The sequence below is a fragment of the Macrotis lagotis genome, chromosome 1 (genome assembly GCF_037893015.1).
Source record: "Macrotis lagotis isolate mMagLag1 chromosome 1, bilby.v1.9.chrom.fasta, whole genome shotgun sequence".
Taxonomy (NCBI): domain Eukaryota; kingdom Metazoa; phylum Chordata; class Mammalia; order Peramelemorphia; family Peramelidae; genus Macrotis; species Macrotis lagotis.
This window is the reverse complement of record NC_133658.1, coordinates 766,183,749-766,198,201: the sequence shown is the minus strand read 5'-3', so window position 1 is coordinate 766,198,201 and position 14,453 is coordinate 766,183,749. Positions and strand designations below refer to the sequence as shown.

Sequence of the window (14,453 nt, the reverse complement as noted above, 5' to 3'; positions counted from 1 at the left end):
TTAGAACTCATTACAAGACGATCATCTATTGACCCTTAATTATAACTATTCCCATAATAACAATAATTCTTATAATTATAACAAGTTTAATTCACAAAGATCTTTAAGGTTTAGTTTTAAACTTAGATTCCTTCATGACCTGAATTCAGTCATGCTTTATCATGGCTTTATCACTTATATTATTAGGAAAGAAAATGACAAACCATTCCAGTATCTTTGCCAAGAAAACCACATAGTGTATAGAGTCATTAAGAGTTAAACATGGGCAGCTAGGTGGCACAGTGGATAGAGCACCAGCCCTGCAGTTAGGATGACCTGAGTTCAAATCCAGCCTCAGACACTTAATAATTACTTAAAGTTGTACAATCTTGGGTAAGTCATTTAACCCCATTGCCTTACCAAAAAAGACACACACACACACACACACACACACACACACACACACACACACACACAACTGAATGACTGAACAATAAATGTACTCTGCACTCTGGCTAATTTGGCCATTTTGATTTTCTTATACAATATTCTGTGTATCTCTGTGCTTTCACATAGCCTGTCCCCTGGGCCTGGAATCTGCTCTCTCTACTTACCACCACACTTCACATTTCTCATTTTCTTCATATCTCAAGTCTGGTGACTTGGCATCTCTGGTGCCTCTCTCTCCACAAAATTGCCTGATATGTAATATCTATGGAACCTGAGAGGCAATTTGGTATGGCAGAGAGAACATTGGCCCGGTACAGCTAGGTACCACAGTGAACACTGGCCCTGGAGTCAAGAGAACCTGAGTTCATATCTGACCTCAGACAGTTAATAATTACCCAGCTGTCTGACCTTGGGCAAGTCACTTAACCCCATTGTCTTACAAAAACAAACAAAAAAAGAGAACACTGACCCTACAGTCAGGAAGACCTGGGTTCAAATCCTGATTAAAAAACTTAATAGCTATGTGACTCTGGATAAGTCACAAGTCTCTGGGCCTTAGTTTCTTCATCAGTATAATGAGGTGATTGAACTTAAGGACCTATAAACCACACTTACATTCCTAAAACATGAGTTGTTTCCTTTTTAAAAAAAAAAATTTTGCAAGGCAATGGATTAAGTGACTTGCCCAAGGTTGCACAGCTAAATCCTAAGTGTTTGAGATTTGAACTCAGATCTTCCTGACTTCAGGTCCAGTACTCTATCCACCAAGTCACCTAATTGCCCCTTGCTTCCTTTTTTCGAACTCACTTACAAAATAGGGTGTTGGGTGCCTTCCAGCTCTAAATCTAATGATTCTACACATTTGGAAGGGTTTGTTTGTTTTTATGAATGGCTCATAAAAATAACCCAAGTAGCGGGTTGGCTAGGTGGCACAGTGGATAGAGCACTGGCACTGGAGTCAGGAGTATTTGAGTTCAAATCCGGCCTCAGACACTTAATAATTACCTAGCTGTGTAGCCTTGGGCAAGCCACTTAACCCCGTTTGCCTTGCAAAATCCTAAAAAAAAAATAACCCAAGTATTATATAAAGTGGAGAAATTCATATATGTCTAGTTACTGGGAGAGTAATTCCATAGTTAGTGTCTCCTTTTTCTCTATCACTCTCACAGAAAGAAGAGTCTTTGCCAGGTTCAATCTCTAGGATGCCAGGAAAGATAAGCATTTTATCTGTGTTGTCTCAGAAGCACACATGGGACTTTTCATTTGCTGGCACCAAATTCTTACTCAACTGGTTATTCACCTGTGTCACATTTGTCTTCTCTCTCTTTTTAATGCCTAGACATTCCAGTAACTCAATGAGGCAATTAATCCATTTGGGAGGAAAATTAATGCACCTGAGGCAAGTGTGGAAATTACTTTCTTACTTCCACCTCTTCTTTGTTTGCTCTCAAGAGTCTGTTCAAGTCCTATGATATTCAAGAGGTATTTCCAGGTCCTACCAACAGCTGATGCCTCCATTTTTGAGCATCTACTCTGTACATGGGCAGCTAGGTGGTACAGTGGATAGAATACTGGATCTGAAGTCAGGAAGACTCCTCTTTGAGTCCAAACCTGGCTTCAGACGTTTACTAGCTGTGTGACACTGGGCAAGTCACTTATCCTCTGTCATTTCAGTAAGGACATCCCAGGTGAGGAACTTTCTACACAACTCAAAGATCTTACAGAGATGGCTAGAGCACTGAAAAGCAAGATCACTCACCCCAGGGTCGCATAGTCATAATGTGTCAGAGTTGGGATTTTAACACAATTCTTAGCTCTAAGGCCAGTTCTCTATCTGCTATGCCATACTGCCTCAAAGAAATTACATCATGGACCAATTTCTCCAAATGCAGGGGTTTTTTTGTTGTTGAGTCTTTTTTATTTTGTTCTCTCTCTCTGTGATCCTTATTGAGGTTTTCTTGACAAAGATACTGCAGTGCTTTGGCATTTCCTTCACCACCTCATTATATTAGAAGATGAACTTGAAGCAAACAGGTGAAGTGACTTGCCCCGGGTCATGCATCTATTAAGTGTCCGAGGCTCCATTTGAACTCAGCAAGATGAGTCTTTCTCACTCCAGATCCAACCTTCTATCCACTGCACCACCTAACCTCATGGTCATATAATCTTATATATCAAGGAGTTGATAATGATAACAAGAATGATAATGATGATGATGATGATTACAGTAATACCTAGTTGGTTTCAAAGCTGCCACAAATATTTGTAGAAAATAAGTTTTGCTCTAAATTGAAAAGTCAATAATCCAATAAATTTTCAGATCTTGGATTATTAACTTTGTAGCTTAGGGCAAATCATGATCTTTCAGAGCCTCAGTTTTCTCATCTGTAAAATGGAGATAATACTTGTACTCCTTACCTTACAACATTTGAGAATGTAGTGAAATAATGTAAATACTGTATTTGCAGAGTGATTTAATGGATGGAAATGTATTTATTTAAGCACTTACTATGTGCTGAAGAAGGTGCTAAACACTAAGGGAACAAATACCAAAAAAATAGTCTCTGCCCTCAAGGAGCTTACATTCTAGTAAGAGGAGACAACAGGGTGATATGCAGTGTAAGCAATTGTTCTTGTTACAACACAATTATGACTGTAGCCTTGGTCCCATGAAATGAGATGCTCAAGCTTCAGGAATAATTTAAAAACAAGATCAGTCTTGGTCACCCAAAGCTCTGGAGGTACAGAAATGTTTGTCCTGTATAATGGTCCATACTAGTGAATCGGCCTAGTGGGATTAATGAATCTGTGCAGGCATTTCATTAAACCATATAGAATAACAATGATAGTAACAATAATATTGATTCAAGAATTTTTCTTCATAGAAATCCAATCTCATAGTCATAATATCATCAATCCAATTTTGAGGTTGAAGACACAGACTCAAAGGAGTTGGGTAATTTGCTGACATTATATCACTAGTTGTTCCAGAATATGGTTTTGAATGTCATATTCAAACATAAAAAGGAGAATGGAGAAATTCACACCAGATCTGCTGAATCTGCTGCATCATGATTTGAAATATACCAAGATAATATCTATAACCCTGCCTTGGTTGGCCTCATATGTGCTTGGTTTTTCCACCTTGACTTTTTTTTTATTTGTTTTTTTGCAAGGCAGTAACGTAAAGTGATGCTCCCAAGATCACACAAGTAAGTAATAAAGTGTCTGAGGCCAAATTTGACCTCAGGTCCTCCTGACTCCAGGATCAGTGTTCTATCCACAGTGCCACCCAGCTTCCCCCCCCTCCACTGACTTTTGATATGTATTCACTGATTTTGATTAAACTTGCTATATGATTAGCCTAGAATAGTGGAAGGAACATTAGGTTCAACTGGCAGCTCTGTTCCTTACCACCTGTGTGACAAGTTAATCATTTCACTTCCCTTCTTGTTTCCTCCTCTTTAAATGATGGAAGTTGGGTTAATGACAATAGCAGCATTTATGCAGTACATTATATATCCTGTCTCATTTTATCCTCACAACAACCCTATAAAGCAAATGCTTTTATTATTCTCATTTTACAGTTGTAGAAACTGGGGCTCAGAGAAAGGTTAAAGCAGAGTCATAATTGGTTTTTCCAAAAGCTAGATTTGGGCAGTTAGGTGTGCAGTGGGATAGATTTATTGCTGAGTCTGGAGTTAGGAAGACCTGAGTTCAAATCCTGATTCAGACACTTGCTGTGAGACCCCTGGGGAAGTCCCTTAACTTTGTTTATCCTCATCTGATGTTGTCCTTCTCAAAAAAAGACCTGGACTTCAGGTAAATGATGTTATCACATGCATATAATTTGTATTAAGATGAGGGGGTATAATAGTAAAATGAGCCAGAGAAGAAAATGGCAAACCATTTCTGTATCTTTGCCAACCCCATGAAGAAAACTGAAATGATTAAACAAGAAGATTTAAACTGAGGTCCTTTTGATCCCAAAGCCAGCATTCTTCTTAGTACAATTGTCTGAGTTGAGCTCCACAAGATTTCTGTTCAGTACAGATTTAGTTGTCACTGCTGCCCTTTAGTGTTTGATAATTAACAAAAATTAATCTCATTTTAAAAATCCTTATTATTTACTATGCAGTTAGGAGCAAGGAAGTCAATATTATACCATATTCAAGGACAAATAAGAACAGAGAAAACCCAAGCTGTTGCTTGTCATGTTAGCTTTGCAAATTTGTTTCAGGCTTTCTGTTTAATAGAAAAGAACAAGTTTGGGGAGTTTTTCAGCATTCAAATGATTGTTTTTAGATGTTGTTGTTGTTAATTTGAATGAGCTTGTTGTTTAACAGTCAATATATACATGTGAAGAGCCTGTCTGAAAGGGAACTGAAAAACTTGGGAATGTGTTTAGTAGGAGATCTACATTGTAATGGGTATTATTAAAATGGTCAACAGCAAATTGTTGCTTTGTAATATTTATTGTATCCCAGCAGCTGCCAAATACAGAACAAGACACAATGAGACACAGTCCCAGCTGGTGCTGGGGAGGCAGCCAGGATTTCCTGCCCTTAACTCTCTTTTGCAAAGAAAAAAATCTGAGATGCAGAGCCCCAGAGAAGTCCAATTTCTTTTAGTGACTGTGCTTTCTCCTCTCAGTCAATGGAGATTTTAGTAATTTTAGAAAAGATGAATATCAGCTTTGTTGTTGATGCAGGACAGTCTCTATGAAGGACTCTCACACACACATAAAACATATCACAAATACTGTTTCTGAAAAGGCTTAGCCAGAGAAATGTCCTTAAAAAGTGATTCTCATGCTTGCCCCATGGAGTAGAACCATTATATTTTCTTATCAAATGCTCTCATTTCTAAGAAAAATAAATGGAAAGTATGTTTGGGAATCAGTGCTTTTGTTTGAGTTAATAAAGAATAAAGAGAACAGAGTTAGATAAAAATGACCAATAATTCCTAAACTTCATTTGAATTAGTGACTACCTTCTCCAGGAAAGCTGTCACCAGACTTGCTAACAAGTTGCAGTTGATCAGCAACTATGTGCTTATTAAGTTCTCAGGGGGAATCCTGTACTTGAGCTGAAAATTCAAAAAAAATTGTCACTAGTTAAACATTGTGTCTCCTCCTTCCTCTGACTTTTTCTTCAGTTTCCCAGTCCCTGGTCAGGTGAAAATGCCACCCAGAGAATGAGCTAAGCAAAAATTGGGTGGGATTAGGGAAAAGGAAGAACAAAGGGTCTAGATAATGTCCAAATTGAATATAGCTCTTCCTCATCAGGACTGTGAGAACCAGCCAACTTGGTTTCAAGAAGACCTAGGTCCAAGTCTTGCCTCTGACATTTACAATAGTACGAGTTATGTGATTTGGGTTGTCATTTAAATTTTTAAAGCTATCTGTGTTACAGATATCCAGCTGTATATTTGTAGTAAGTTTCTATACCAGATGTCTCATATACTGAAGGAATAACAAATTTGAACTCTTCCCCCCACTCCTCAAAAAATAATCAAATAAAACAAAACAAAATCACATATAGACAAACCCTTTCACAAAGCTACAATGAAGATGAAAGAGCAACAACAAAATCCTCAAGAGAGAAATAAGATTTACAATCCCAGGGTCCTCCTTCAATCAAAATTCAAACAAAATGGGTCTGTTTGTACTATTCCCCAATGTGATCCCTTGTCAGGGCTTCATGACAAGAATAACCTAGTCTTAGCATACAGAGAGGATTGTCAATCACAGTAGACATGCTCAGTACAGATTATAGGAGGCACTGTGCTTCCTTCTCCAGTTTCCTAGGAAGGCCAAGGTATGCATGATTCATTGAAAGCTCAAAGAGTTTAATAAATTATTATTTAGTTACTAGACATGTTTGGAAGGGGGGTCAGGTCCAAACACCACAGTTGGGTTAGTCATGGTACTGCAGGTAGATGGGGTCAAGTTGCCTATTCCTTTTGCCTAATCCAAGAGTGAGCACTGGAATAAGTCTGATGGAGGGGAAAGAAGACAAGATCCTCAGATTCCTTATCGAGACTACCACTAACCAACTGTGTAATCTTAGTCATGCCATTTATCTTCTGTGGGTGTCAGTCTCCTCATCTAAAATATGAAAATGTTCCTTTCAACTCTAAAATTCAATGATTATATATTGTCTCCTCTCCCTAAATCTACCTAAATGAATCAGCTTCATCAATATAAAGTATCACCATTTTCTGTGCCCTAATCATTCCCGTAGTTCATAGGATCATAGACCTGAACCAGATGGTAACTTAGAAATCAATTAGTCCATCCTTTCATTTTATAGATGAGGAAAAGGAGGGTCAGAGAGACTGAATAACTTACCCAGGATTTGAACCCAGGTCCTCTAACTTCAGGGTCAACACTCCTTCCACTATACCATTTTGCCAATGAAAGTTTTATCTGGCCACATATACTTTCATGAATGGAAGCAAGTGGTTGCATATTTTTAAATTAATGAAAAATCTAAATATGGACCATATTTTCCATTCTCTAGCCAGTCCAGAGCTGTGTTCCTGCTCTCATATTATGGATTTATCATGATAGTGCCTTACTGATTGCAGTTTTCTTTAAATGCAATGCAAAGCCATGATCTTTTTTCAGTTCCTCTACTTTTGTTACACTAACATATTTTCCAGCCACCATCCCGATGCAAATGACTAACCTCTAAATGCCCAGTTAAAATGTTTCCTTCCTGCCTCTTAATTTATGAATTCTACTTTCTGATGACAGAAAGCAAAGGGCAAATGCCACTGATGTCAGGATTTCATACCCAGCTTCCTCCCAATTCATAGCTCTTCCTCTGAATTTTTCAGTCCTTGCCATAGGCAATGATACAATGTCAGAAACAGAGTAAATCTTGAAGAAGGTAGTTTGCTTCCTCAAGGTTTTAGGCTAATGAATGTGTCGTTAAGAGGTAGGAAAATAGGGATGTTTACTAGTATGACCTATGATTGTGAAAAAACTATAATTTCCTAGTAGATGTGATCCAAAGGGTATATTATAAGAGTCTTAAACCAGCTCATGAAAAATTATTTTCCAAGGAGACATTTCTTAATCCAGGATCTAGTTTCTTGAGAAGTTTTATAGAAGTTTTCCCTATTATTATGCTAACTCTGAAAATACATTGAATTCTTCTGAGTGAGAGCTCCCTCCCCAAGCAAAATAATTCTTTTTAAAAAATGCTTCATTTTTATTGTTTGCCTTGATACAAATGTGTTCATTAAATTGACTTGTACAGAAGCCCTGATTAATTTGGTCATTACCCTATTAGCTGATGATGGGGGAAAAGGGTCACTCAGCTTGAGATTTTCAAGTGACTCAAGTTGGTGTCAGTTTCTTGGCTTGGTAAAAGATTCCATAAGATCAATAATGCTACATAAGAGCAAACAAAACTTTGACCCTGAGCTCTCAACCTTTCTATGTATTTGCTACGGAGAGGAATTTTCTACTTGCTGAGTGCCAAGAAAATTCTGGACTCACTTTCCCACTTCATTAGATCATATTTTGCAAAAACATTTATTATCAGTGGGGTTTATTGTAGTGATGTTCAACTGAGAAGAATTAAAAGCTTTGTGGGGTTTTGAAAGTCCATCAGAGCTTCTTGGGTTGCAGCAATCCTCTAATCCAAGGTCATGAAGCTTTCAGCCCCTTGGGTTGGGTGCTGTTATGTTGCTCCATTCCAACCATGAGGTTGGAAGAAGATTCAAGAATCAGCTAAAAACATCAATGATAGACTTTTTTACCCTACCTTATAAGGTTCAATTAGATTAGATGAGAAGAATCAAATATCAAACAGAAGAACAAATTTCCTTTTCTCAGTTTTCAGAAAACACTTTGGTTGAACATTTTACTTTCCCTAACTCTCAACTATCACCAACAAACACACATCTTTTGGGTTGTAGGCAACTGCCTTTCCCTGCTCTGTTAATAGGGAAGAACTAAAACTGTTTTTGGCTTAGAAGAAGCTAACCAACTGACCAAACTAGACTGTAGAGTAATAAGAGATTAGTTAACCCTCAATTTTCAGCCCTTGACTCTTTTCTAGAAGGAAAATCTAAATCATACTGTCATTTCTTTGCAATCACAGGCAGTTTTCCCTTAACCTCTAAGTGAATTTGTAGTATTATCAGTGCTCAAAATGCCTTAATGTGAATTAAGAGCAGGAAGCCACATGTTGAAAAGAGGAATCGCTCTGAACCCTCCCTTACAAAAAAATCAAAATCCCAATGGCTGGATTCACCTGGTCCATTTTTCTTTCTACAACTCCCCAGAGTTATCATAAGATACCTTAAAGCCAATCCGTTTAAAGATACTAAAAAACACATGAAAGAAGTTGCCAACAGTGCCAAAGGCAGTGTCCAGGAGGAGACAGAGCACACCCCCCACGCCCACAGCAATGTCTTTAAGGACAGTTGGGATGGCACAAACTGTGTACATGGGGAAACTGACAATGTCAACAAAGACTCTGATGGGGATGCTCAGAATTCGGCAGATGGTTTTTAGCAGGCAGCAGAGGATGCGTAGAAGAGCCCTGATGATTTTGACAATGACCTTGACCACTTTCCAGGGAATGCTCACCAGTTCTTCCCCAATGGCCATGATGTATGACACTGTTGCTGAACACAAACTCTGGATTCCATTTTCCAGAATACCTATAAATTGCTTGATAATATACCACAAGCAATAGAGAACATTTTTCAGGATTCCAACCATGATGTAGTATATTAATTGGAAAAGCTTGACAAAAGGGGTAGCAATAATGCTGCTAATTGTTCTGAGCAAGCTGCTCTCATTGACTTCCTGTGGCAATGACTGAGCAGATCGTTTGTTCCTAGTACTGGATAACTGACTAGAACTTGACTTAGCCTGGACCATTCTCTCTTCATCCTGTACATGATTAACCATTTCTAATATTTTTTTCATTTTCTCTGTGTCTTGGTCTGCTTCTCCACAATTGTTTTGAAACAGTTGAGTCCCAGATGGAAGCATCTTTTCAAGATCCTTCATCATCACATCTTCTATGATATCCCCATCCCTCATATGCTTAATGAATCCCATAGCCCATCCTCCAGGAGCAGCACAGCAAGCAGCCAACCAAACAAAGTCAGGGACAGACACTTTGTTCTTAACTCTGTGGTCTGAGGGCACTGCTCCTGCAATGACATATAGGTTATCCCCATTCCCACAGTATGGGACCAAGGCAAGATTCATTAGGCTATTCACATTCATGTGCCACCTTTCCTTGAATGATTGAGTCATGGGTGCAGCATTTGTGAGGGTGTTTGTTGCCATCTGGAAATCATCACCGTTAAGGGAGCTAAGGTATAATTGTCCTTTTCGGTAATCAGAATCCAGGTAGTCAGTGCTTAGGGCTTGTTTGCTTCCAAGATTGTTTACAGAATTAAATGCATCTGCTTCATTCATCATTTCTCCAAAATTGCTGTTAGGATCATCTATCTGAAAGATAAGAGAGAATATTATATTTATTTAAATCAAAAGCCCATAAAACTGTCCCTGAAAAAAAAAGGAAAATATTTTTTCAATGGGTATAAAGTATCTACTGTGTGCTGAGCACTGATATTAGACAACAGGGAAAGTACAAGGTTGAAAAAAAGTATAGTTGGAAGTGCCCATCAATTAGGAGATGACAATAAGTTATGGTATATGAATGTAATTGAATAATATTGAATAATATTGTACTGCAGGAAATGATGGTGAAAGTTTCTTTTTATGTGTGTGTGCAATCATGTAAAACACATTTCCCTATTGTCATGTTGTGAAACTTGAATTCGGACCACCCCTCCCCCCAAAACCTGGGTGTGGATAGCATTTTCCAACATGAGTCTTTTGGAATTGTCTTGGATCATTGTTTTTCTGAGAACAGCTAAATCATTCATAGTTAATCATCATAAAATATTGCTGATAATGCATATGGATGGAGATGTTCAGAGAAACATGGAAAGGCTTGTATGAACTTATTCAGAGTAAAGAAGACAAAACCAAGAGGATGTTTGATAAACTAGGACAGTACCACTACAAAAATACATTTTGAAAGACTAAAGAACTCCAAGTAATTCAATGACTGACCATGATTTCAGAAGGATGACGATGAATAATGTTATCTACCTCGTAACAGAGAAATGATAGACTCTGCAGAATGACATATATTTTTGGATAAGACTAACATGGAAATATATTCTCCCTAACACTGAATATCTGATACAAGCATTTGGGGGGGGGGGGTTGTTCCCCCCGGGACATCAGGAGATTAAAAAAACAAAAAGAAAAAAATACTTAAACTGTTGTTTCCTTGCTCACATTTGGCTTATAACTTAGTAAAAGCATAATCCATAAACATAGATAACTCTTAGCTGTGTGACCTTGGGCAAGTTACTTAATCCCATTGCCTTGCAATAAAAAAAAAAAACTACGACAACTCCAATATATATTATACCAGAATAGAATACAGGTTGCCCTTAATTATGAGAGGGAAGGTCATCATGAATTGGGGATCAGTCACCCAATTTTGTGAAGGAAATGTTATTTCAACTGTGCTTTAAAGGATAGTTATAAATTCAACAAGAAATTGAGGGGGAGAGGACATTCCAGGCACAAATATGTTTATTTTGATAGGGGTTATAATGAAAGACTTTAATGTGCTCATTATAGATTGGACATTTTAAATGTCCTGCAATTTCAGAAATTATAATAGTAACTAATATTGAGGAAAGGATTGTTTATCCCATTTGTATATTCAATTTAGCCTGGTATTTTGGAATCAAAATCTATGATACTATCATGCTATTGATTATAATCCCAAAGGATCCAGTTAGAGAAAGGTAACTGGACACAGTATACATAAAGCTGGCCTCAGAAAAAGGATGACTTATTTTGCTTTCCATCTCTGACATACATTCTTATAGGAAATCCCTTAACAGACCAGTTGCCTTCCCCCCCAACTCTATAATAATATAAATTACAGAATAGTTACTAATCTGCATTGGTGGAAGGAGTATATTTAGTAGGGAGTTTCTCACATGGATGAAATCACAGATCCAAACAAAAAACAAATACAGTTAGAAAGGTAAAAGTTACAATGAAGTCTGTCCTTTATTTAACTATATGACCCAAATGGTGATCATGAATGGTAATGTGAGGAATTACTGAACTCATCTCAAGAAAATGTCCTGAAAAATTGCCTAAGTAACCATTAGAACATCCATCAAAATAATAGGATCTAATCTGTACCATAGAGCATGCTTTCCACCTTTACAGTCTGTAGGCTGGCACAGTCTCAAAATAATTTTATACATATGATATCATCTGTCCTATCATAGCAAAGGTAATTACTCTTGGTATTATTGATGTTGGGAGAACTTTCTGAGGGATTTCCTAGAAACTAAGTCCAAAGTCCAATTTAACTTCATCAAGAATAAGCTATTTCCAATTTAATTCAATTTACATTTGTTTGTACTATGTGCAAAATTCTTTGCTAGAGAGGAAAAAAAAAACAGAGGCAGAAGATGGTATGCTGTATATGTAGACAAGTTTAGCTGAAGATCAGTGGGTTTGAAGTGAGTAAGTAATGTGAAATAAACTACGAAAGATAGATTCAAGGCAGACAATGAAGGGCTTTAAATACCAAATAGATGTGTTTTTAAGGGTTCGTGTGAGCATATGCTTGAAAGTATTCATGTAGGTATGAGTCAGAGCAGATACATTTTTAGGATTTACAAAATCTCTGTAAACTGGAATTCCCTGTCTGTTACTACTCATCCCAACCCTTCCCACTCCTTCACTGAGTCAGAATCTAACACACAGAGTCATCAAAATATGAAATATCACTTCACAAGTTAAAGGTAAAGGTTTGCAAGGGCTTAACTCTCTTTTTAACTATATCCCCACATCAGTCCAAACAACCCACAATTCTGTCAACTGGAAATCTTACAAAGAAAAAAAAGATCCCTCCAGAACCTTGAACTTGTTTTTAATCTTCCATGTCCTACATATTTCATGGCTCCTTTGGGGCAAATTTTCCAATAAGATTGAAATAACTAAACATTAGAATGAAAACAAGAAAAGTTGATCTCAACACACTCATAAAAATTAGAACTACAATTCAAACAATCAACAGAAACCTTCCAATGGTTGGCTATAATTCAAAGCATATGTTTGTAGTAAAATTTTATGTGTTGTGGTGTGGGCAAACAATGTATAGCTCTAATCAAGGCATTTAAATCAAACTGAGGAGAGGGCATTCAGTTTAGTGTTTATTCTCAGGCACTTAAGCACATTTAAAATATCCAAACCAGGGTAAAACTGAAACGTAACTGTATTTTCTATTTGGGCTTAATTTCTTGATGATTTTTTTTAATGACTAGTATTTACAGACCACTCATAACTGTGTTTTCAGTGGCAGCAAAAAAAAAAACAGGTCCCCAATGATTGAGGAATGGCAAAAAAATGAGGCTTATAGATGTAATATATTACTGCACCATAAGAAATGATGAATATAAAAATATATGAGAAGCAAAAGAAGATACATTCTTGATATAGTAGGCAGAAGGAAAATAATATAAACAAAAAATAGTTAAATGGAACAAACAAAAAAAGTGAAATTGAACATCATACAACTATAATGACCAAGTTTGGCATTAGAGAAATTGAGAAAATACTCTCATTTGTTCTTCATTCTCAAAGAATATTGTGACATCAGGGAGGTGATGCCATGACAAGCACATGGATTGGATTTGAGGGAAGGGGTGCTGTACTAAGTCACTAGCCTCACTTTCTTCTCCAGAGCTGGTTCCAGTGATCAGATGTGATCAGAACAACTGGGATGGCCAGCAATCAGAATTAAGTGACTTGCCCAAGGTCACACAGCTAGCTAGTGACAAATATCTGCTGGATTCTAAGATTATGGAATATACTCCATATACTGTCTGATATCGTTTTCCTGAATTTTAAAAAAAATCTTTGTTGCAAGGGAGCACTAATTGGCTAGAGAGGGATATATTAGGAAAAGAAAATAACATTAAAAAAAGAGAATGGATTTGGATGGTCTTGTTTTCAAGTGGTCAACTTAGGGTGGGAATGGAGGGCACTGGAGATTTGGAGGAATTATTGACAAATGTTTGTTCTACTCCCCTTTCTCTGCATTAAGCATTCTTCTTTGTGCCCCCACTCTTGCTTTCAGTAGTCTCATTAGGACAGGATATTATTAGTTAACTTTTCATATATATATATATATATATATATATATATATATATATACATCTTCTTTTTTTATTTTATATTTTTTGTTTTTGCAAGGCAGTGGGGTTAAGTGACTTCCCCAAGGTCACATAGGTAGGTAATTTTTAAGTGTCTGAGATCGCATTAGAACTCAGGTCCTCTTGACTCCAGGGTCAATGTTCTATTCACTGTGCCACCTATCTGCATATATATATATATATATATATATATATATATATATATATATATATATATCTTTTTTTATCCAAAATTGTCTATAAGTAAGAGGAAGACAAGAACTTTACTTATTCATATTCACATATAACTACAGTACAGGAGCCAGTGTAGGAGGGTAAAGGAAAAGATACATAGTGACATATCAGGATTTTTCTTGAGGGCAGAGTGGGTGAAGAGAGTCAAGCACCACATCAACTATAAAGTTTATTGAAAAATGTACTGCAGGGGGCAGCTAAGTAGTGCAGTGGCTAGAGCTCTGGCCCTGGAGTCAGGAGGACCCGAGTTCAAATCCAGTCTCAGACACTTAATAATTGCCTAGCTTTATGACCTAGGGCAAGTCATATAACCCCATTGCCTTAAATTAAAAAAAAAAAAAAGAAAAAAGAGAACGTACTGCAGAGGGAGCCATAAGATGACATTTCTATATTAGCTTCATCCCTTGTCTAAGACTCCAGACAAGCACTTTCTTGGAAGTTCTCTAGCTCCATGTATGTAACTTGCTATGTAACTTGACTGTCATTGA

General features: G+C 37.1%; 1 protein-coding gene across 1 annotated transcript in view; it reads right to left on the bottom strand.

Moving 5' to 3' along the window:
* Window positions 1-202: 202 nt before the first annotated feature.
* Window positions 203-14,453, bottom strand: part of ENDOD1 (endonuclease domain containing 1) — a 36,334-nt gene continuing 22,083 nt past the window's right edge. The window contains exon 2 of the mRNA XM_074216491.1: window positions 203-9,916. Coding sequence (XP_074072592.1) covers window positions 8,717-9,916 — 1,200 coding nt within the window. The 3' untranslated portion in view covers window positions 203-8,716. The remainder of the gene's footprint in view (window positions 9,917-14,453) is intronic.